Raw genomic sequence first — 24380 nt, forward strand, 5'->3', positions numbered from 1 at the left:
CAAAGGACTTCAGACAAGGTTAATATAAACTCATCAATAACTGTCAGTTTTTATTTTGCTCTCATTCTGATGTAATTTGGAAGAGGTGTATAGACCTAAGCGATTTGTGCATACAGATCCCTCCCTCTTAATTGTTAGAGACTAAATAACATTTCGAGCAGCTGCTAGACACAGAGTAGCCACATTTCAAAGCTTGCCTGTGATGCCACTAACTGAACCAGCAAGTTGTTATGTGTAACCTCTGACTATGTGAAGGTTGGCTCAATCAAGGTTTATAAGAGTTCTTGTTTGGTTTACAGATTTCAGAATCCCCAACCAGCCATGCTGCCTCGGAGATTGTAAGAGTTGTAAGCCCACACACCTAAAAAAAAGATTTCCAAAGACTTCAGATATCTAATCTAAAAATAATGGAGCTGTGCAATTCAACTGTTCCACTGGTACCACCCACCAAATGGTGAACCCTGCTATTCCAGGGTTGGTTGTTACGGGCCTTCAAGTTATTTTCAACTCACATCAACCCTAAGGTAACCTTCTCATGGGGTTTTCTTGGTAAGATTTGTTTGGGGTGTGTGTGTTGTATTTGCCTCCCTCTGAGGCTGAGAGGATGTGACTGGCTCAATGGATGTCCATGGCTGAACAGGGATTCAAACCCTGGTCTCCAGAGTTTGTTCAGCCCACAATACCACACTAGCATTCTCTATTCCAGGGTAGTGATAGCTAATTTCTCTAGCAATCCATGGGAATTTTCTACATCTTGCTCATACCCGCCAACATTTCACAGATGAAAACTGGGACTCATGTGGCCCTGTAACATTCCAGTGTGGTCAAGATGACAACAGTTAGGAAAAGTTTGCTTTTGCCTGACTCTACTGAGAAAAGCCAGATTCAGACCCCTTCTATCCTTTCCCCCTTCTGAGTTAGTTGAGTGCAATACAGTTGCCTCTCCTTTGTCATGGATTTGAGATCCACGTTCTTGATTATTCATGGAGAGGCGACCTCTGTTATTCTCAATGGGGCATGCCCCATGCGCACTCATGGGCATACACTCCATTCAAATCTATGGGACTTGAATATATGCGAGTCTCTGTTTTTGCGTTGGGGGATCCGGAATGGATCCCCCATGAAAATGGAGGGCCGACTGTAATTGAAATAAGCTGGGGACAACGGGGGGGGGGGGGAGGAGGAGGAGAGAGAAACCAGGACATTTTAAAAATATCTGGAAAGGTGGGCAACAGAAAATTAATCAGGAATGTCCCTCTCAAATCAGGACAGTGGGAGGGTATGCATCCTTTTGCAGCCTCTCATACCCAGTCCATCATGGAGCATAGGATAGTAATTTAGTATTGAAGAGGAAATGTATGTTATGGAGCAGGACTGGCTCTAGGACTGAGATACCTTCACAAAGTGTTATGTAGGATTAGATGTGTATTTGTGGAATGTGCCCCCTATTCCAGCCATTGTCTTACTTGCCTTCAGTAGTGGATGACTTCATGTCACCACTTTAAATTTCCCAAAGACCTTGGAGAAATTTTCATAATGTTCCTCTAGAGAACTGTATGAAATTTATAATGGTTCTTTGTAAACCACCTGGCACAAAGAGACTAGGATTGGTATCAATATTGGTAGGACCAGCAAGATTGCCAGTACAGGTACATGGTAACTGCTTAAAAGTGCTGGCTGCTGACAGTGGAAAGAAGGAAAGATGAGAGATTAGATGGGAGGAGGAGAGAGATTTTGCTGCAGGAAAGAAGAATATTTTGTGGAATCTTCCTTTTCATTTAAAAATGAATGATAAGCAGCACTACCTTGAAGTGGTACGGCAAGGGAACAACTCCACCTTGAAATAAATAGGTAGAAAATATGATGCAAGACATGTGAAAAGAGCTTGTGTTGCTCATCCCTGGTGGTGTCCTTAGAGTTGCCAGGTGAGGTGAAGGACAGAGCTTCTGTGCCCTTATTAATTGCAAAGAAGTGGAATTTTAGCAGATGTTGCTTATGATGGAAGGAACACCTGCTGAAATTCCCTCTTCTGCAGAATTATTAAAGATACAGGAGACGGTCCTCTATTTTACCTTGCAACCTTAGGTGTCCCACACATTCACAGAGTCAGTCTGTACAGCACTGATATAGAATTTGCAAGTATAAATTGCAGGACAAGCTGAGTCCATGTGTTTGTATTTTTCTTAACATAAAATATTGCAGCAAATTGAGTTTTCATGCCACAGGAACACCACCTTAATGGAATATATGTAGATGTTGTGCAACAGCTAAGTAACAGCTACAGGTTTTTGATGTGCACAGTAAATGTGTCAGTTATCTGGAAGACTCCTAACTCTAGGCAGTTCACCACCACTCATACAGAAACAGATCCACTGCCAGGGATTTTTACTTGGCTTGTTTACGCCATAACCTTACTAGGAAAGGTCAGTAAGTAAAACAATGGAGGGCTCATGTCAGTGAAACACATGGTGGCTATAATGTGCTTGCAAGCCAGATGTGATCCAAGTAGGTCTGTACTGTGCGGTCTGCAGCTGTCCTCTTCACTGATTAATTGAGGGAACTAACAGGGACAGGCCATCCTGGCAGACATTAAGCCATCTCATTTGAAACAAATTAGGGGCCGCAGTTGTGGAATTTTCAGCTCAAACTTTAATTTTTAATAAAAGCCATGGCTATGAATCATAGAATCATAGAGTTGGAAGAGACCACCTGAACATTAGGAGGAACTTCCTGACAGTAAGGGCTGCTCAACAGTGGAACACACTCCCTCGGAGTGTAGGGGAGTCTCCTTCCTTAGAGGTCTTCAAACAGAGGCTGGATGGCCATCTGTCGGGGATGCTTTGATTGTGATTTCCTGCATGGCGGGGTTGGATTGGATGGCCCTTGTGGTCTCTTCCAACTCTACGATTCTATGATTCTATGATTCTACCTTTCCACAATCAAAGATAACTTATACAAGCACTTTTATTCTTATTGTCTTCTTTGATTTATCCAGGTGAATTAGAGTTCTAAAAAGTTATATTTTGGACTACATCTCCCAGAATTCCCGAGACAGCCAGGCCATTGGCTGAATCACTGACAGATTCTTGATCCTGTAGTTCAAAAAGTAAATTGTTAAATCTCTGATTAATCTGGAGTTAAAGTGGAAACATTAGACAGCAATAAAAGTGACTGCATACAGCTTCTTGAAGGTATTACTAGTAATTTATTGGTCTAGAAAGCACAAACGTTTGCTTTCACTAGTAATAATATGAAGATTCATTTCCTTTAAACTAGTAACAAGTGAATGGTAGGTAGGATGAGCCACACAACATAAAAACAGCAGGAGTGGGGAGGGGATTCCAAACTGATTGTTGACTTTGATTGAAATGCAAGGCATGGGGATTGGAAAGAGGGACTATTCACTCAGCCTCCTTCCAGGCCTGGCTGCTCTAAGGCAAGCCCATCATCTGAAAGAGGCCTTTGTGTCAGCTTCCTTGGCCCTCTTGTATTGCATGCCAGCAGGTAGCAATTGTTAAGATCCACTGAGCAGGGTCAGAGTGGAAAGAGGCAAAAATGGCTTCTGTTGTCACAGAGAGCAGGAATCTTCAGAGGTCTTGTCTCTGGCAACAATGCACAACCATGGCTAGCCTTGCCTTGCCAACTTCAAAAGGATATTTTGCTCATTGTTAGCTTTTTCTGGGTGGGTAAGATTTCTGTTTCAGCAGTGAAGAAGCTTAACAGAACAGAACCCATCTTAAAATGAGAAAGGGACACAGGGCTTAATTGTTCCTGTCCATTATCTTTAAGCATGAGATGCTATACCTAAACCAAGGATTGGCAACCTGTTTGGCCCAAATAATGCCCTAGAAATGCTGAAAGAGGTAGAAGTTTACAGATTTCGTGACCCTCCAGGTAAAGTGCTTTCCATAAGTGGGAAATAGTTGCATCAAGCATCCCTCTGGGTGCCTCTGATAGAATGTAAGGAACAATTAATATACTGTACATCTAAAAGAAGGGACGATATGAAGATATTGTTTATTTATTTGTCAAATAATTTTATACGTTTCATTTTATAACATTTCCAAGCAGTTTACAATAAAACAGATGCAATACAAAAGGAACAGAACAATAAAAAGAGTAACATTCATTTAAAAAAATATTGAAAATCAGGTGTGTGTGTGTGTGACAACAGTGGTAACAGGAAAATAATAAGGAAAATAACTGAACACATGAGTAGGCCTATAGCTGATGGCAGTCAACAGCCCATCTAATCTCAGCAATGAAATAATTCTATATGGTGGCTGACAGAAGATAGGAGGTCAGCCTTCAAATTGCAGCCAAACAAACCTTACTAAGCTGGTAAGCAAATGCCCACCTCCCAAGCACTAAGACTGAAACAGTCTGTGGGAGAGGAAGTGGTATGGCATTATTATTACCTTTATTACTATTATAATTTGCAGGGGACGTAAGGATATTCACTTCTGAAGGTGCATCTTTACTGGCTGTTTAATCCTGGCCATTGTGCCCCAGACTTACCCCAGACCGACTACAATGGCGAGCACGTGCAACAGGCTGAACCCAATGTGATGCTGCATCATTGTACACACAGGTCAGCCAGGCCAACACTGCATCAGCCTGAGTGGCCCATCCCCTTGGTGCTGCCACCACTGTAGCCTCGCCAGGCAAACAGCTCTCTGCAAAAACCTGGCTGTCGTGATTGCTTTTGCTGAGGTCAAAATGAGGAGCCTGCCATGTGACCAATGAAGGATTTGTTCTCCTCCATCCACATTGCAATGACCTCAGAAGAAGCAATGGTGCTCCAGGCAGGCTTTACACAGAGATCCTGCCTGTGACGAAGCTGTGGTGGCATCTCCAAAAACAGGCCAACCTGTTTCCTTGTGCAGCATAAGGAAAGGGGGATGGCACAGTTCTTGGCTTGTGTATAATTGGATTGGTCCGAATTGGACCCAATCTAGCTGTCCACATGCATAACAAACCAAAGATCACTCTGAGTTTCTGGGGAACCCCAGGGTTCCCCCCAATGTTGCTTAGTTTGAGGCAAAACATAGATCTTTCCCGGAAATAGCTGTACATTGCAAAGACTGCCAGCTCTAGTTTTGGGATGAGTGCAGAGTTTTTCACTGGGGTACACAAGGTCTGATTTGTACCACTGAATTAGCCAGACAATTAAAGTATTTGCTATAATGATGTAGAATCCTACTTTAGCACCTTGATTTATCTAGCATCAAATTGCAATCATGCCTTTATAAAGTTTCTTGTGCCTGGATTCTTCCTAAAGGATGCATTAGCCATCTGCATAAAACAGACAGAGATAATGGTAATTAGGAAACCTCTTAGAATACTAGTGGCAGAGCATTGGTAAAGCCCATTCAGAGGAATGTATCACCTGAGAATGCAGTTAGAGATTAATACAATTTATAGTATCCTATATCATTGTGCATGATGAAAATTTATGTGTGGAGAGTTCATCTATGATGGTTCATTCTAACAAGTGTTCATGGGAGCCACTGTCTTTTTAAAATTATTGTGATAAATAAACAAACAAAACATCCTTCACATGCATTCTTAGGTGGTGCCATTTTATGAGATGCCCCTCCACTTTACATGGCCCCATTTTAAATTAGCCCTCACTTGCCCACACTTCACATGCCCCCACTTTAAATTAGCTGTCATACATAATTATCTTGTGAAAATTATCGGAATAAGTTCCTTTAAGCAACCCTCCTTTGAATGGATAAGTGTTTCCACTCTGCAATTACTTGCAGTTTGGCTGGCAGTTGAGGGAGTCTATTCTTATCATTTTTGTCATAATCTATATTTATACTCTGCCTTTTCTCCAAAATGAGATTCAAGGTGACTTACAAATTTAAATACAGTGGTTAAAACACTGAGAGCCAGAGTGGCATAGTGGTTTCAGCATTGGACTATGACTCCACAGACCAGGCTTCAAATTCCAGCTCAGCCATGTAAATGCACTGGGTGACCTTGGACAAGTCACACCCTCTCAGCCACAGAGGATGGCAATGGCAACCTCTCTCTGAAGAAACTTGGTGAGAAAACCCCTTGATAGAGTCATCTTAGGTTGGAAACAACTAGCAGTCACACAACAACTACAACAGTTAAAACATACAAAATATCATATTTAAAATGGAATTGAACTATTATCAACAGTTAAAAACAATTTAAAACACAGACAAGTAAAATGGTAAAAACAGTTTTAAAAACAATGCAGTAAAAACAATAAAAGCAGTACAGTATCCCTTTTAAAGCTCTCTCCTTGGTTTAATTTGGGGACAAGGTTAATACTTTCACTTGTTTACTAGTTGCTTTTACCATTTACTTTGCTCATATTGGCTTTGTTTTCTGATCAGTTCAGCTTCCAAAACAATCTTATTTATTCATTTCATTCCATCTTTCATCAGGACCCAAAGTGGCCGACAAAAAGGAATCTGCTAAAACTGAAACAATAACTTGTCAAATAGGATTAAAATCACATTAAAACAATATACTATATAAAGTATAAATCATTAAATAGCATATAAAGGTTAAAATAAAGCACATCCACCCACCCATAGTGTCAAATGCATCACAGTATCCCTTTGCATACTGATCCAGACCAAGATGGCTGTGTCTTTGAATCCCATCCATCCATAAAAACGCTCCCTGTGATCATAATAGTAGCCTACATCTGCAAATGTAGGAATTCCTTTCAAAGCAATAACTTGCTGATAATATTTCATATCTGTATTGTTTATTTCATTTGTATCCTAATTCAGCAAGAATTCATCTCCTGTGCTGGATGGAGGCAATGATTAACAATGATGTGTGCGTTGTGGGGGAGAGAAGAAGGAAATAGTTATCAGTAAAAGTCAGTGCAGCCCCATTCTGTGCATGTTTAACCATACTATCAGAATTAATGCAGTGTGACATTGCTTTAGCTGCCATGGCTCAATGCTATGGAAGTTCAGCATGCTTAGCGTTCTCCTTGCTACTCAGCACTGGACATTTTAGGATGATTCTGGTTGTTGTTTTTTCATAGGAAGCAGTGATGATTGGAGAATAAAAAAGCACCCTGAAGAGTCCGTTGTGACAGTTGTTTCTTTTTAACGCACCTGGTGCATATCTTTGGCTGGGAGAAAAAAAAATACAGGAAGAATCAGATTGCAAAAAGCAGAAATGACTACAATTCTGTGCCAGTATGTCTTTTAGTTGCAGTCATATAGCCCTTTTCAGGTGTACAAAAGTAAATGTGGGGGTTACACTGTGGAAGGGATGTTCCCCTGAATATATAGGCTCCACTTTCATTTGTTCAGTATGAAATCCTCAAAGGGGCTGGGTACCAGTCTCAGCCATTAGAGAGGGAATCGCTTCACATGATAGATACCCAGTGGCGGGTTAGCATTATTCAGCCATCCAGCCATCAAATGGCTTCTTAGGCTGCATCTACATTGGAGAAATAATCCAGTTTGACATAGGGTTGCCATACCTCAGGACCGCCAGACCGGGACAAATGTAGGACAACGTTTTCAAATGTAGGACACTCCCCCCCCCCTTTTTTTTTTAAATGGAGGACACCCCACGCCCCTTCCCAGCCTCCAAGGAGATCGAGACCTCCTTAAAGGCCAGGAAGGGGCACGGGGCGTCCTCCATTTAATAAAAAAGTGTCCTACATTAAAAAAGTGTCCCTCCTTCCTGGCCTCTGAGGAGACCAAGGCCAGGAAAGAGAGGGAGAGCCGGCTGCGATCGCCGCCAGCTTCCTTCTTCTTCCCTGGCCTTTAAGGAGGCTCCAGCCTCTTTAGAAGCCAGGAAAGAGAGGGAGAGCCGGCTGCGATCGCCACCGGCCTCCTCCCTTTTCCCTGGCCTTTAAGGAGTCCCAGGCCTCCTTAAAGGCCAGGAAGGCGCGCGGGGGCCGGCCGCGATCGCTGCCCCTGGCCCCTGCTGACGACCAGGAGGCGCGCACAGAGGAGCCCGTCCCCTTTGGGCAGTTGGCCAATGGCCGGCTGGCAACAAAGCAGGGGATGAGCTCCTGCTTCAGAGGCCTGCGTGTGGGGCCGGGACCAATGCATTGCTGGGGGCCAAACTGGACCGTGACCGGGAGGGGCCCCCAAAAGCGTGCTTTTGCCATCGGCCATCGGGTTATGGCATCCCTAGTTTGACACCATTTTAAATGCCATGGCTCAGTTTAATGGAATGGTGGGATTTGTAGTTTGTTGTAGTTTGTCAGAGCTATCTGACAGAGAAGGCTAAATATCTCACAAAATTACAGATTCCAGAATTCCATCACATTGAGCCGTGGCAGTTAAAACAATGACAAACTGCATTAATTCTGCACTGTAGATGCAGCTTGTCTCATTGAACTGTACTTACTTGTAATGGAAGCTGTAGTTCAGAGCTTGGAAACATTACAGGCTACCCATCTGCAAACATCATTAGAGAAAAGTTGTCTTCTTGGACTTTGTAATTGTTTTCCTGTGACTTAGGTCAACTGTGAATTATGGCCACTTCTTGTTTTTTTCTCAGGGTTTTCTTGGCAAGATTTATTCAGATGCAGTTTGCTGTTGCCTCCCTCTAAGGCTGAGAGAATGTGACTTGCCCAGAAATACGCAGCGGGTTCTTGTGGCTGAGCAGGGATTTGAATCCTGGTTTCCCACGTCTAGGGTTGCCATAATTCTCTACTAAAAACTGGGACAAAATGTAGGACAAAATTTAGACCAAAATATAGGACAATTGCAGGATGATGATGATGATGATAATAATAAATATTTATTTATATTCTGCCTCTTCCGCTTTGAGGATTGAGGTGGGTAACAGCAAAGTTAATACAATATACAACAATAAAAACAACAAGCCCCACAAGACCCCGACCCAACCCTCCCTCCCAACTATAAAATTAAACAGTAAAAGATGGTTAAAAAGTACATAACAATACATCAAAATTAAAAAGCAAACCACAAATAAGAAAAATAATAAAAGGAGAGGAATTCAATTGCTTCTGGACATTATCAATCGGGGAAGGCCTGCTGGAAGAGAAAGGTTTTTGTCGCCATTTAAAAAGTCTCGAGTGAGGATAATTGGCGAATGTCTTCCGGCAGGTCATTCCAAGTTTTTGGAGCGGTGACAGAGAAGGATAAAATTTAGCCCAAAATGTAGGACATTTAAGAAAAATAGAGGACTTAAATGTCCTACTGTCCTATATTTTGGTCTAAATTTTGTCCTACATTTTGTCCCGGTTTTTAGTAGAGAATTATCGCAACCCTACCCATGTCCTGCTCCAACACTCAAACCAGTATACCACATTGTCTCTCTTGTTTGTTTGTTTGTTTTTCTTCTTAAATAACCTATAATTTCCTTGGTCTCTTAGCCAGGCTGAACAAGGGCCAGGCTGGCTGGAGACTGTAGATTTTTTGTCCAAAAACACAACTTTTCCAATTTCATAATCTGAGGATGAACAACCTGCATCCCTAGGACTGTATGCAATTGTCTACCAGTCTGTTGGGGCCTTGAGCCTGTTTCTTAAAGCCATTGCAAACATTCAACTTTAGCCATCATCTGTCCCTTCCCAACAGCCCACTAAGAAGAGAAAGAGAAAGGGCCAGGCAGTCATTGGTTTACAGTCAAATTTCCAATATAGGACAGGAACTGAAACTAGTACAGTTTCTTTTTTATTGTGAGAACAGTTCAATAACACCAGTCAAACCTGTCTCTATGTTGGCACCTGGGTTCTAGCTTTTTCCTGTGAAAGAGCCCTAGAAATATTTTGAGCCCTGCATTTAAGAAAGGACAAGTAAGTAAACCATTTGGGTATTTTTCCCCACTTAGTTTTTCTTTTTAATATTTGATTTCCACAAGAGTGTCTGTAAAAGGGTGACTGAAATGGTGGAGGGTCTGGAAACCATGCCCTCTGAGGAACAACTTAGGGAGCTGGGGATGTTTAGCCTGGAGAAGAGAAGGTTAAGTGGTGAAATGATAGCCCTGTTTAAATATTTGAAGGGATGTCATACTGAGGAGGGAGCAAGCTTGTTTTCTGCTGCTCCACGGAGTTAAATTAGACTTCTTCAGAATCACAGCCTAAGTCAAAATACCAAAGGAATTGAGAGAGAAAAGGAAACAATACCATCTGGGCGCTAATTCTTTCATGCGTAATAATAGACTGTAGGCAAGGCTTATTTTTTTTTTTTTTAAATCTTTTTATTGCTGTAATTTTTAAATCCTATTCCTTTCTTTAATTCACATGATGAGCTGTTTTGGGTCTAGTTTTCAAGAAAAGTAGAATATAATTTATGTGAATAAATAAAAAATAAAACAAATTAGGCTGTATTATCAGTTATATATCTTGAGCAAATGCTCTAGGGCCCTCAGTAGTTACAGCCCCCAAGTTTTTGCTGGGACTAGAATACCTCCCCTTACTTTTTATACAGGTTGAGCTGGGGTTTGGTTCCAGGACCAGCAGGACCTTATCCAGAATTTTGAAATCTAAAATATTCCCAAAATCACAACTTTATTCATGAGATAGTGACACCTTTGCTTTCTGACAGTTCAGTGTTTACAAATGTTGTTTCATGCACAAAATTATTTAAAACTTGTATAAAATTACCTTTGGACTCTTTGTTTAAGGTGTACATGAAACATAAATAAATTTTGTGCTTTATATATGGGTCCCATGTCCAAGATATCTCATTATGTAAAAAGGTAAAGGTAATGGTTTCCCCTTGACATGAATATCTGGTCATAACCGACTGTAAGGAGTGATGCTCATCTCCATTACTAAGCCAAAGAGTCAGTGTTGTCTGAAGATGACTCCAATGGTCATGTGGCCAGCATGACTGCACAGAACATTATTACCTTCCCACCGAATTTGCATGCTTTCAAATTGCTAGGTTGGTAGATCATCATTATATACATATATGCAGTTGCAGGTATTCCAAAATCCAAAACAAAAAAACCTGAAACCCCTAACCTACAATATAATGCTTTTAAAGAAGGAAATGCTTCAGAGAAAGAGAACTGTACATCTCTCTCCTCTAGTCTTCCCTAAAGGTTGATAGATTATACCACCCACCCTGCCCCCACTTCCCATCTTCTGTGTGAGAGAAGAAATGTGTGTGGCATCACAATTGGGACACAGTCAAGAGAGATAACTAGAGCCACACCTTCCACCCAGGTTCGAAAGAGACTGGTTTCGATCCCAGGGTGGGCTCTTCTTGGCCTGGTAATGCTTTCTAACCTCACCCCCCCCCCCCCCACAGCACCAGCTACAGTTCTAACAGGACGGCTCAAACATTATTTTACCCCTATTTTCCAAATTGCTCCAGGGTGACAACCACCTAATTCATACCCTTCAGCATTTTACAGATGAAAACTGGGACACATGTATCTAGGCAACAACAGAGGGAGGTCAAGATGGCAAATGTTATCAATGAGGAAGAATACACAAGCTAGGAGAGCAAACCTTCCAACTGTCTTAATTTGGTAGGGACTGTCCCTGTTAAAGGATATGCTGTCTTTTGAAAAGGTTCTTTAAGAAGAAAAATTCAGTGGGCCATTGGTATCTGCTCGGGTTTGGTTCTAGGACCACCCTGTGGATATGACAATCCATGGATGTTCAAGTTCCATTAAATACAGTGGCATAGTGAAATGATGACCCTTACATGAAATGGCAAAATCAGGGTTTGCTTTTTAGAATTTATATGTTGTTTGAATATTTTCAAACCATGGATGGTTGAATCCATGGATAAAAAATTATTGGATATGAAGGGTCAATTGTACTGTATTCTGTCCTGGGTTTACCTTAATACGGGGGTGGGTTGTGCATAGAGGGTCATTTTTAGCCCTCCCAGTCTCACAAGGGCTCTGTGCCTCTCATTTCCTGAAACAAGAAATGATACTTCAATCATATCTGGTCACTTTTAAAATAGTTTTTGTTCCCCTTAAAGGTAGGAGACTGAAACAGCACTAAAACACTCTATATGCTTTATTTTGACTGAAAATAGAATGTTTGTAGTCAATGCCTTTTTCTTTGAGGTTTGGAGAGAGATTACATGGGCCACAGTGGGGAGCTACATGAGGAGCCCACACAATTCCAATCCCTACTGTAAATGTTTCAGCTTCATGTGGAGGCTATATATATATTTTCCCAAAAAACTTTATTGATATTATAAAAAAGAATTACAAAGATTTAAACATATTATATATGACACGTACACTTACAACCATAAACATATGGCATTTAACATTTACTGCCACCTTCCCATGTGGAGGGTATATTTTTGATCTCATCAACCAACTCCTGTACTAAAAACAATTAAATTTTAGTTTTGTTTTTTAAAATCTTTTTCATTTGTCTCTGTATTTTATAGCATATCCCTCAAGTGATGCTTCAGCTTCCTCAGAGAATGGGCTGGCAGGTGATCTTCATTTTCAGCTGGGTTTCTCTTTGTTTCCCCCTACCAATCATAAATAAGAGGGACTTCCTAATTGAAAAGGAGAATGCCCGCCGTACGGGTGGCAACCTTGTGCTAGGAAGAAGCGAAGAGGATGCCAACCAGAAGCTCATGCAGCTCAAAGAAAAGGAAGTGGCTAAAGCTATGCAGACGGGGCTGTTTCCACCTAGCATGCATTTCTTCAAGGCAAAAGCCCTCATTGATCAAAGTGCTGTGTTCAGCATCTTAAAAAAGATGCCAAAAGGTAAGGATTCCAGCTGGGCCTCCGTTATCATGTCTTTACATAGAAAAGAAGATGATGGTTCTTCAGCCTCTTAGATGCGTGTTATGAACCTGTTGTGGATATTGTTTCCTTTCAGCTGTATAGCCCTTGGCTGCACGTAAAAACAGTTCAGTAGAGTCAGACAATTCCCCCACCATAGTTTCTGCTTCATCTCCTTTTATGATGGGATCTTATAAGGTTGGCCCTTACTATAAAACACCCAAGACTGACAAAAGATTCTAAGGCATATCAGGGTCAAGTTGAAACCCAGGAAAAAAAGAACAAATATAACATTGCCGTTCTGTGGTTGTTGTTTTTTAATGTAGCTAAAAGTGCATAATTTCTATTCAGCCAGACAAAAATCACCCCCACCAGCCTTTTCAGTTTTAGTTAACCAGCTTAACAAAATGCATACATGACACAGTTAGTGGTGGACCATTTATGTCTGGAATAAATAAATTTCTATAAGTTATCTATCGGGATCTATAGAAAGTGTTGTCAAAGTTTTTCCTCCCTGTGATGATAGGAACTGTAGTCGAAAAGATCTGTAGGACACCGTGTTGAGGAAAGCTGACCTAGCAGAACCGTGGGCTGCCAGGCCATTTGGAACAGTCTCTGTGTGTAGCAAGAAAATATTTTCAAGGGCTAGTGGCTAATTTCCATTTAGGCACCAGTGTGTGCTGAGCTCTGATTAAGATATATCAGCATCATTCGGTTTTGGTAATTTGAGATTGAGTGGACTCTCTTTTTTTGTTATGTCATTTTTGCCTTCTTGAAAATTGTTCCTTAGTTCTCTGCAATATGCAGAACAATGAATTCTGAAGATCACTTGAGAAAGTGAGTTATGTGATAACAGCGGCAGCGTGAATGCCGTACCTTTATCTATATAGATCACATATATAGATGTAGTCTCATGTTGTTTGCATGGGGTATCTATTGGTTTCTAATCCAAGGAACAGATCAGGTCAGCATCTTTTTATTTACTGTATTGTAACAATCTCACATGCTTGCAGAGTGTATACTGGAGTCCCATAAATTTGACATCTTGATTAGTGCTTGTTTTTCTTGCTCTGGAACCTCTATCCTGCCAAGTTCATCCCAGGTTTTGAAAGGTTTTGCATTTGTACTAAGATCTGATTCTCTGGGTAATCTCTATGTATAGTCATGTGGAACAATTAGTAGTTAGTAGAACAAGAGAAGTCAGATGGAAATATATTTCCACATTCAGTCATGCCATGTGAATCAGATTGTATCCATGGTCTCACACTTCCTCTCCTACGCTGCATCATAGACTGCAGAAATAATCCAGTTTGACTCCAGTTTAACTGCCATGGCTCCATGCTGTGGAATTCTGGGAATAGTAGTTCATTGTGGTATCAGAGTGGAATTCCCAGAATTCCATAACATGGACCCAGGGCAGTTAAAACAGTATCAAACTGGATTATTTCTGCAGTGTGGATGCAACCTGTTTTATCTTTCTCCAATTTAGTCTGGCTCAGCCATTACAGCCACTGATTTCATCACTAATACAGTTATAAACCCGTCTTGTATTCCCTTTTCCCATTTACTGTTCAAGCAATTCAAACCCTGATTTGTTTTGGCCTTGTCCATTTTGTTTTTCCCCACTTCCATAGGTGGTGCTTTGCACCTTCACGATTATTTTATCCTGAGTGTCGACTGGCTGGTGTATCATGCCAGCTATCTGCCTGATTGTTACATTTCCTTCTGCCCTTCTTGGACTGTCCAGTTCAAGTTCTCCAGCCCTCATCCTCCCATGGATGTGCCACCTGATTGCTCTGAGTGGGTCTTACTACAGACCTATCGCAAGAATCTGAACAATGTGACTCAATTTGATAAGAGGTAGGTGAAATTTTTGTCTCATAGGTTGCAGGTGAATTCTACTGCTATATGGCCTTTTTGAGGCAGTAGATACTAAAGATAGGATATGTGTATTCAAAGTGCCATTGTGGCGTAATGGTTTGAGTGTTAGCCTGTGATTCTGGAGACCAGGGTTTGATTTCTGGCTCAGCCACGAAACCCACTGGGTCACCTTGGGCAAGTCACATGCTCTCAGCCTCAGGGGAACAAACCTTGCCAAAAAAACTCCATGATAGGTTTGCATTAGGGTTGCCATAAGTTGGAAACTTGAAGCCACACAACAACAACAACAATCACAAGTGTACTGTCTCTGAGCACAATTCATTAATTAGGAACTTATAACAGGTTCTCAGGAGATATTGAAATATTATATTAGTGATATTTAACATCTATGTAAAGCTTTTCCTAGCTGCTCTCAGTGCTTTACATTATTCTTACAACAACCTATTAATTTAAGTCAATATTGCAGATGTAGGGGAAAGGCATAATGTTGGCAACTTAATTAAGGCCACTTAGTGAACTAGTGGTGGAAGACAGAGATTTGAACCACCGATTTTAGAATCCTGCCATACAAACTATTAACTTCTCTACTGGACTTTTAGGTCTAAGCATTTGCAAGACAGTTCAACATCACAAGAGTTTATGAGAAAAGAAGATCCACTACAGTATAATAGCAGGCTCTACCATCATAACTTATAAGATGATGACGGGATACAGACCACCTATTTGGGGTGGCCTGCAGCCACCCGTTTGCACCATGTATTGGGGCCAGGGCAGCCACAGTGGCAGCCCAGAGGCCCCAATCCAGCACTTTTTGGGACCAGGGAGAAACGGCAAAATGCCGCTTCTCCCTGGTCTCAAAAAGGGGTGTCCTTGGGGCTTCATGCTCCAGGACACCCTGGGAGCAGAAGCCAGAGGAGAAAGGGGCTGCTCAGCCCCTTTCTCCCTGGCGCCATCTTCATGGCAATCTCCAGGAAGGAGCTCCATTTCGAAGCTTCTTCCGGTGCTGCTGTTACACCACCACAAGCGGCCTGCCGCGGTGTGAAAACTTCACGCCTGCGCCGTGCCGTTCAGACGCGGCGTGGCTGTGACATCATAATGGCGGCACTCGTGTATACAGGGTGACACCATTATGCTGCCGCAGCTACGTATTAGGATTAAGGAGCATCTGTACAGGACGCCCTGAGGCAACCCTAGCATGCATCCAGGCCGGCGCAAAGCACCAGTCTGGATAGGCCCTAAGGCAACAGCCTCAGGTGACAAATCTGGTACAGGAAGGAAAGATGAGAGGGTGACAAATCCAATTATGTGTACACTGTAGCCTACCTGATGTTTGGCCTTCAGGTACAATGGAACGTGCTTGCCTGTTACCTGTACCAAAGTAAGATGCATCTGCCAGTCTGCTCAGCATGGAATAGGAATGTGCACGGCATAGAAAAAGGGTGCCATCGTGTCCTTCACCTCATGCAGCTAATGTCTTCTTCCATTCCTGTGCAGTAAATTAGTAAGATATGGACAGAAGAAACTAATAATAATAATAATAATAATAATAATAATAATAATAATCTTTATTTCTACCCCGCCTTTCCACAATGTGATCAAGGCGGCTTACAGGTAAGAAGACAATAAAATACAAGTTAAAATATTACATATAAAAATTAAAACATCATCAGAGGAGTAGGGACGGGAAGCAAACAATCAAAATATCAGGGCAAAGATAAGACAACAACTTTAAGGTAGTTGGGGCAAAAGATAACAGGATTACTGAAGTGGGAATGCCAGCCGAAATAAGTGTGTTTTTAAATCTTTTTTAAAAGAAAGTAACAATGCAGAGGAACGAAGCTGTACAGGGAGCTTGTTCCACAAAGTGGGGGCAAAGATAGTAAAGGCCCTCTGTGAGGTCATTACAAAACGAGACTTAGGGACCTCCAATAGGTTGGCCCCAGATGTTCTGAGTGTGCGAGGCGGACTATATGGGGAGAGGCGGTCCTCCAGGTACCCTGGACCCAAGCCATTTAGGGCTTTATAGGTCAACACCAACACCTTGTATTGGGCTCGGAAGCGAATAGGCAGCCAGTGAAGATCTTTTAAGATAGGTGTTATATGGTCTGCCCTGGATCTGCCAGCGACCAATCTGGCTGCCATGTTTTGAACCAATTGTAGCTTCCGAGTGTGGTACAAGGGTTGCCCCATGTAGAGCGCATTGCAGAAGTCCAATCGAGAGGTTACCAAAGCATGTACAACAGTTTCAAGGTCCCCCCGGCCCAGGTAGGGACGCAGCTGGCGTATCAGCCGAAGCTGATAACAAGCACTCCTGACCGTCGCATCCACCTGAGATGTTAGCTGGAGCGACGAATCAAGGAGCACTCCCAGACTGCGCACCGAGTCCTTCAAGGGGAGCGTGACCCCATTCAGGACCGGATGACAAATCTCACCACCCGGAACAGGGGAACCTATCACCAGTACCTCCGTTTTCCCTGGATTCACACTGAGTTTGTTTTCCCTCATCCAGCCCATTACCGACGCCAGACAGGCATCTAGAGGAGAGATACCAGCCTTAGTTACTGCATCAGTCGGAGACACAGAGAAGACTATTTGGGTGTCATCAGCGTACTGATAACACCGCGCCCCGTGTCTCCGGATGATCTCACCCAGCGGTTTCATGTAGATGTTAAATAGCATAGGAGACAAAATCGCTCCTTGAGGGACACCAGATGTAAGGGCCCTCTTATCGGAGCGACAGTCTCCCAGCTCCACCATCTGGAATCTACCCGAGAGGTAGGACTGGAACCACTGCAAAGCAGTGCCCCCGATACCCAACTCCTCCAGGCGTTCCAGAAGGATACCATGGTCAATGGTATCGAAAGCCGCTGAGATGTCCAGGAGCACCAACAGGGACACGCTTCCCCTGTCCATGCTCAGACGGAGGTCATCAACTAAGGCGACCATGGCAGTCTCAACTCCATAGCCCGCCTGGAAGCCGGTTTGAAATGGGTCTAGAAAATCGGTGTCATCCAGGATCGATTGAAGCTGGAAAGCGACTGCTCTCTCGATCACCTTCCCCAGAAAAGGTAGCAGCGAGATGGGCCGATAGTTATTATGAATCAGGGGGTCTAGGGAGGGCTTTTTGAGCAGGGGTTTAACCACTGCTACTTTCAGTTTCGATGGAAACTGGCCCTCACCTAGAGCTGTGTTAACAATGCGGTGTAAGAAAGTAGACACCGCATTTCCCCCCTGGGCTGCCAACCATGAGGGGCAGGGATCAAGAGAGCATGTCGTAATGTATTCATGACCCATACATATGATACCATGCTGCTGCTGTTGTGCGCCTTCAGGTCATTTCCGATTTACGGTGACCCGAAGGCAAACCTATTGTGGGGTTTTCTTGGCAAATTCCTTAAAAGAGGGTTTGCCACTGCAATCCTCTGAGACTGAGAGAGTGTGACTTACTCAAGGATACCCAGTAGATTTCATGGCTAAGGGGAGATTTGAACATTGGTCTCCAGAGTTGTAATCCAACACTCAAACCACTATGCCACACTAGCTGTTGCCATACCCTTCTAAAATCCAAGAGACTGGAGGTCAGGTACACATGTAAGATAAAAAGCAATTTTACCATATATGTTTTACATGTGGGTTACAGGAGGTGAAAGTTGGAGGGAGGAACATGGTGCCTCCCTCTGGAATCTGCTGCCCATAGCAGCTGTTTTATATTTCTCCTTGGTGAAGCAGTAATGCCTAATTAATCTGACAGACCAGGACAAACACTACTTTTCCCTTTTTTATATTTTAGGTATGCTACCTTCCCTTTTTAAATGATCAGTATGTACACTGGTAGAGCCAGCGTGGGTAGTGGTTTGAGGGTTGGCAGTGACTCTAGAGACTAGGGTTTGAATCGCTGCTTGGTCATTAGATTCACTGGGTGGCCTTGGGCAGGTCACACGCTCTCAGCCTCAGGGGAAGGCAATGGCAAACCTCCTCTGAACAAATCTTGCCAAGAAAACCCCAGGATAGGTTAGTCTTAGGGTGGCCATAAATTGGGAAGTGGCACACAACAACAAACGTATGCTGGAAGAGGAAAGAACCAGGGCTATTTCATTTTGCAAGAATATTAGGCTGTGAACCATGCAGACCCTAAGAAGTTACCACCAGAATTATTGGCTAGAGTATACTGACATACTTCAGTCTCGATGCTGCAGCCCTCTGCACACTTACTCAGAGATTTGGCCCAGTTAATGAGAATGGGACTGACTTTGAGTAAACACATACATAGGATCAAGCTGCACAAGGCACACAGACTTCCCCCTGCCCTTCTCTTTCCTCCTTCTCACAAGATCATCTAAAGTCCCTCCTGCTGAGCTGAGGGAGATCTTATCTTTTAAAACTCCCATTCTTTGGTTAGCTTTTATACTTTAGATAAGTTTGCAAAAGATGCCTCTAGCCCTTCATTCATCCCTGGTTTCTAGGGGGATTCTTGCTTTGTAAGCAGTTTTTCTCAGATTAGGGCTAAGATGCCAGTTACAACTACCACACATAAAGTAGTAGCAAATGCTGCTGCTGTGTGTCCTTCTCTAGTTATGGTTCATTTCCTTTCCATTATGTTGCATTGTTTACGGAGTAGTTTCTTGCATTGCCTGATCTTTTGTCTGGTAATGTAAGGAAAGGCCCCCATTGTCATGCACAAGGGGTCAGAGTTAGTTGCTGTGGAAACCTTAACTCCAAATTCCTTGACTGGTGGGCATGAAGGGGAGAAAAAGCCCTCATCCTAGATGAGGCAGAGTTACTGATTTTTAGTTTCATTCATTCCTCCAATCTGCCCCCCTCACTCTGTTTAATAAAAGTAATAAACAAGCAAATGGAGTGAAAAATAACTGCAGTCCAGAGCACAGGAAGGGACTCCTTAGGTAGGATAACAGCAGCTGGCATATTAGACGGGTGGCAAACAGAGTCCATTTTGTGCTTTCCCACCCCATCTGTTGACCATGCCCAATGCTACTTCATTTTATGAGACTTGGCAGTGCTGTCTCTTGCAAGCTGTAGGGGCATCATTTTCCTGATGAACAATAAAGATGTTTTAGGCAAAGATAATAAGTATGAATTCAGTCCGGATCTCTTATGCATCATGGTGCCTACTTGTAATTGCTTAGGCAAGGCACCAAACACAAACTACTCATTGGAAGTGGTCACTGTTGTCATAGTGAAGGAATGAGGCTTGGGCCAGAAGCAAGCAACTTGTTAATTCTTGCAGGTCCTGATGGAGAAGCAGCATGAGCTAAAGTCTTGCAGACACAATTTGCATATTTTATTACATGCAATGAACATATTTGCATATTATTCACATGGGTGTGTGATATATGCCAAGCCACAGCTGATGGGCATGTTGATGCCCGGCTGGTTGCAAAATTATTAACCCCAAATGAGGACAAGCAAGTTTTATAGTACTTGTCAAGCAACTAGAATCGTGTAGTAATCACTGGTGAGAAAACAATAATTATTTTCAGCCTTTTAAAAATATGGCTGAGTGTGTGGTGTAAACTGCTTGGCGTTTAAACTAATTTCTGTAATGGGGAGTCGAATGCTTTCATGGCCAGCATCCATAGTTATTTGTGGGTTTTTCAGGCTATGTGGCCATGTTCTATAAGAGTTTATTCCTGATGTTTCACCAGCATCTGTGGCTGATATCTTTAGAGAATGCATGCTCTGAAGATGCCCATAGCCACAGATGCTGGTGAAACATCAGAAATAAACTCTTATAGAACATGGTCACATAGCCCGAAAAACCCACAAAAAACTAATTTCTGTAATCAATAATAAGAATCAGCAGGAAAACAGAAATTATAAGGTTAGAGTGTGTGTGTGTGTGTGTGTGTGTGTGTGATCGAGACGACAATGCTCTTAATTGACTGCTAAAATAAAATAAAACTTGTAGGATTCAGGAGTGGATTTTTGTGATGAAGGACTGTGCATAGTTTAAATACCCAGCAAGTTCTTTGGCTGAGAATTCTATAATTCTAATTTAAGCAGTGTCAGATTTATACAGTGTAGGATATTGGAGTTTCTAAATATATATTTAAAACAAACTTAATTAAGTTTCAGCTAAAGTAGGACGGTAAGTAGTAGAGTAAGGCATGCTCTCTAAGATTTCAGAGATGATAATCAGGACATATGTGGCCAAACAACACCAGAGTGTGACCAACTTGATTAAAGTTATTAGTGAGGAAGAACACACATGCTTAAGAGAGGTGGAAGCAGTTTGCTTTTGCCTAGTTTACTGGGAAAGGCAAGGTCCAACCTCTTCCTTTCCCCTTTGTACTTTGAACTCAGCCTGCAGCAACTGAAGTAAGTGGAGACAAAGGAAGAGGTGGGAGGAAGATAGAGAAACTAGAACGTTTTAGCAATGCTAAAGAAGACTCTAGAGACCAGAGATAAATTTCCAACTTGGTAACAAAACCCACTGTGTGACCTTGGGCAAGTCACATTCTCTCAGCCTCAGGGGAAGGCAATGGCAAACCTCCTCTGAACAAACCTTGCCAAGAAAACCCCAGGATAGTTTTGCCTTAGGGTTGCCATAAGTCAGAAATGACCTGAAGGCACACAACAACAACAATCATATGGGAGATTCAGCCCATATTAGTGCTAGGCTAATAGGTTTGCCTTAGGATTACCATAAGTAAGGAATGACTTGAAGGCACACAACAACAACAACACAAAAAAGTTTATAGAGCCTTAAACTTAGGGTTTGATTTTTTAAAAAACTCAATTGTAACTTGATTTATTTTACTGTTGTAACCTGCCCGGATTCTTCGTGATTGAGCGGGCTAGAAATAAATTATTATTATTATTATTATTATTATTATTATTAAAAGAGATATGAACTAGCTAGTTAAAATTAATTACCAGTAAACTTGGAAATTTTCTTATGTAAATTGGCAGCTCAATTAAATTATCTTTTCACTAAAGTGATTAACTTAATTTAGAATTTTAGCATTAGCTTAATTTCAAAATTAATTTATTGGTTAATTAAATGACCGACAGCACTAAGGAGCTATTAAATTTTATGTTTCTTGGTTGGTCCTATAACCAAATTCTAGTTCTCTTACATTTTTGCCCAAAAGTACTTCTTGCTTTTTGTTAGTACTTTCTTTACAGTTGGAGAATTACAGTGCTTAGGTCACAGGATCCCAAGAACCTATTCTTGTTCATGTTTAAAATATGATAGTTTTAATTTTAAAGTTAAAATGTCTTAAATCAATAAGTAGGAAAGGCAGTTTGGAAGCTAATAGTTCTCTTTGCATCCTTTGGTGTATGTGCTACATCACAATAAAGGTTCCTCAGCTATCCCAGGAACTTAATTTTGAAGCTCAACCCTGAAACTTTTGTAACAGTCAGTGGGAATCAGTAAGCTAAGGAAAGGAGGTGGTGGTAATGATGACAGAAAGGAGTGGTGGTGATGATGATAGGATGAAATAATAAGGGAGTAAGATCCAGTGTATTATAGTGATTTGAGCATTGGACTAGGACTTTGGCGACCAGGGTTCAAATCCCAGCTCAGCCACTTAAACCCAGTGGGTGACCCTGGGCAAGTCATAGGCCTGTTACAGACAGCCAAAATAAAGCTGCTTCGAGTCACAGTGGAGGTACAGTGTTTCAATGATGCATGCGTCCTAAGAGTCCAGAAGTCGCACCAAAGCCATGCTCCAGACTGGAGCGTGGCTTTGGTGTGGCTTCTGGACTCTTAGGACGCATGCATCATTGAAACACTGTACCTCCACTGTGACTCGAAGCAGCTTTATTTTGGCTGTCTGTAACAGGCCATAGAATCATAGAGTTGGAAGAGACTTCAAGGGCCATCCAGTCCGATCCCCTGCCATGTGGGAACTCAAAATCAAAGCACCCCTGACAGATGGCTATCCGGCCTCTGTTTAAAAACCTCCAAACATGGAGACTCCATCACACTCCAAGGAAGCATATTCCACTGTCAAACAGCTCTTACTGTCAGGAAGGTCTTCCTAATGTTGAGCTGAAATCTCTTTTCCTGTAGCTTGCATCCATTGTTCTAGGTCCTTTTCCCTGGAGTAGCAGAAAACATGCTTGCTCCCTCCTCAATATGACATCCCTTCAAATATTTAAACAGAGCTGTCATATCACCACTTAACCTTCTCTTCTCCAGGTTAAACATACCCAGCTCTCTAAATTGCTTCTCAAAGGGCATGGTTTCCAGACCTTTCACCATTTTGGTCACACACTCTCAGCCTCAGAGGATGGCAATGGAAACTCCCTCTGAAGAAACTTCCCAAGAAAACCTTATGATAACCATAGGTTGGAAACAACTTGAAGGCAACAACAATAACAGGGGAAAAGCAATATAAGAGGTTTTGATGGGCTGACTGAGAAATTAGGTATCCAAAAGTTAATGGATCTGAACTCCCTAGCTCAAAAAGGACTGGATAAGTGGGGACAGGTGTAGGAGTAAAAGCATCTTCATTCTGGTAAGTTTTTAGTGCAGGCATTTACTTAAATTTAAATTTAAAAGTTGGGAAAATGTTGCAGGGCGGATTGCATCTATTTACTGTTCCTGCCAGCTAGCTAGTCAGTCATGCCCTGTTTTTCCACCTTTCCATCAACAGACACTCTATATTCTGTGGCTTTTCAGTATGCTCTTTGTTCATTCCTCTTGGTCTTCTTCAAGAGGGGTGTTCCCTTTGGTTTTTCTTTCTAAACCATCTCCTTTCTGCAACTTTTGTAGTTCACCAAACCATGTTTATACCCAGGCCTCCATTTCTCAATAATTCTGTTTGGTCTTATGCAGCCACCATAAATCGGCATGTAAATTCCCTATGAGTACAGAGGATAACCACAATTTGCAAATATAACCACATTTTCTCTCCTTCTCCTTCAGAGCACAATATGATAGAGAAAATGCTATAATCATGTAGTATATTAAAATCTTATCATACCTATGTCCTAGCAGATCAACTCAGCAATGGTCGGGAAGGTTTGCCCTGATGTCTGCAGCTTTCAGAGTGGCTAAAATCCAAGAAAAAAGGGAGTCCTTAGATTCTTCCAGGAGATTAAATGGATAAGAAAAGCCATTTAAATTAGACCAGTAAAATTCTTAGTTCAGAATACTGTTCATTATGTTCCCTCCCAATGTTTTCTGAAACAACTCCATGAGCTTTGTATCTTCCTTAACACTTTCTTTTAGCCAAAATGGAGTTGAAGCAAAATTTTTGCATCCCTTTTCTCACATGTAAATGTATCAGGTATTGTTCTTCCTTGGTGGCAATGATGGCATTGCCAAGAGAAGGGAAGGCTTTATTTCTGACATTTCACCAGCATCTGTGGTTGGCATCTTCAGAGAATGCTAGCATGGAAGTGAGTGGAGTATATGTATACTGTGTGACACTCGGTTGGGAGGAGTGATTTCCATGTTAATCTGTGTATTGTTCTGTTATCAAATGGCAAGGCCTCAGGGTGGGACGATATGCAAGGAGGATTTGTGTCTGTTTAATTAGAGATCCATTGCTTTCTGGGGAAACCCCTGACCCTAACTAAACAGACACAAATAGTTTTTGCATATGCTCCCACCCTGAGCCCTTGCCATTCAACAACAGAACAGTGCACAGATTAACATGGAAATCACTCCTGCCAACCCAGAGTCACACAGTGTGTGTGTGTGTGTGTGTGTGTGTGTGTGTGTGTGTGTATCCCACTCTCTTCCATGCCAGCATTCTCTGAAGATGCCAGCTGCAGATGCTGGCAAAACGTCAGAATCAAACTCTTCTTGAACATAGCCC

General features: G+C 42.1%; 1 protein-coding gene across 1 annotated transcript in view; it reads left to right on the forward strand.

Annotated features, from left to right (window-relative positions):
* The first annotated feature begins 507 nt into the window (after nucleotides 1–507).
* LOC149311714 (adenosine deaminase 2-like) overlaps nucleotides 508–24380 on the forward strand; it is a 35783-nt gene continuing 11910 nt past the window's right edge. Inside the window, exons 1-3 of the mRNA XM_089527753.1 lie at nucleotides 508–524; nucleotides 12360–12687; nucleotides 14340–14565. Coding sequence (XP_089383879.1) covers nucleotides 12375–12687; nucleotides 14340–14565 — 539 coding nt within the window. The 5' untranslated portion in view covers nucleotides 508–524; nucleotides 12360–12374. The remainder of the gene's footprint in view (nucleotides 525–12359; nucleotides 12688–14339; nucleotides 14566–24380) is intronic.

Source organism: Sceloporus occidentalis, unplaced genomic scaffold, assembly GCF_023333645.1.
Source record: "Sceloporus occidentalis isolate IW3139 unplaced genomic scaffold, rSceOcc1.0.p SCAF_5, whole genome shotgun sequence".
Lineage (NCBI taxonomy): Eukaryota > Metazoa > Chordata > Lepidosauria > Squamata > Phrynosomatidae > Sceloporus > Sceloporus occidentalis.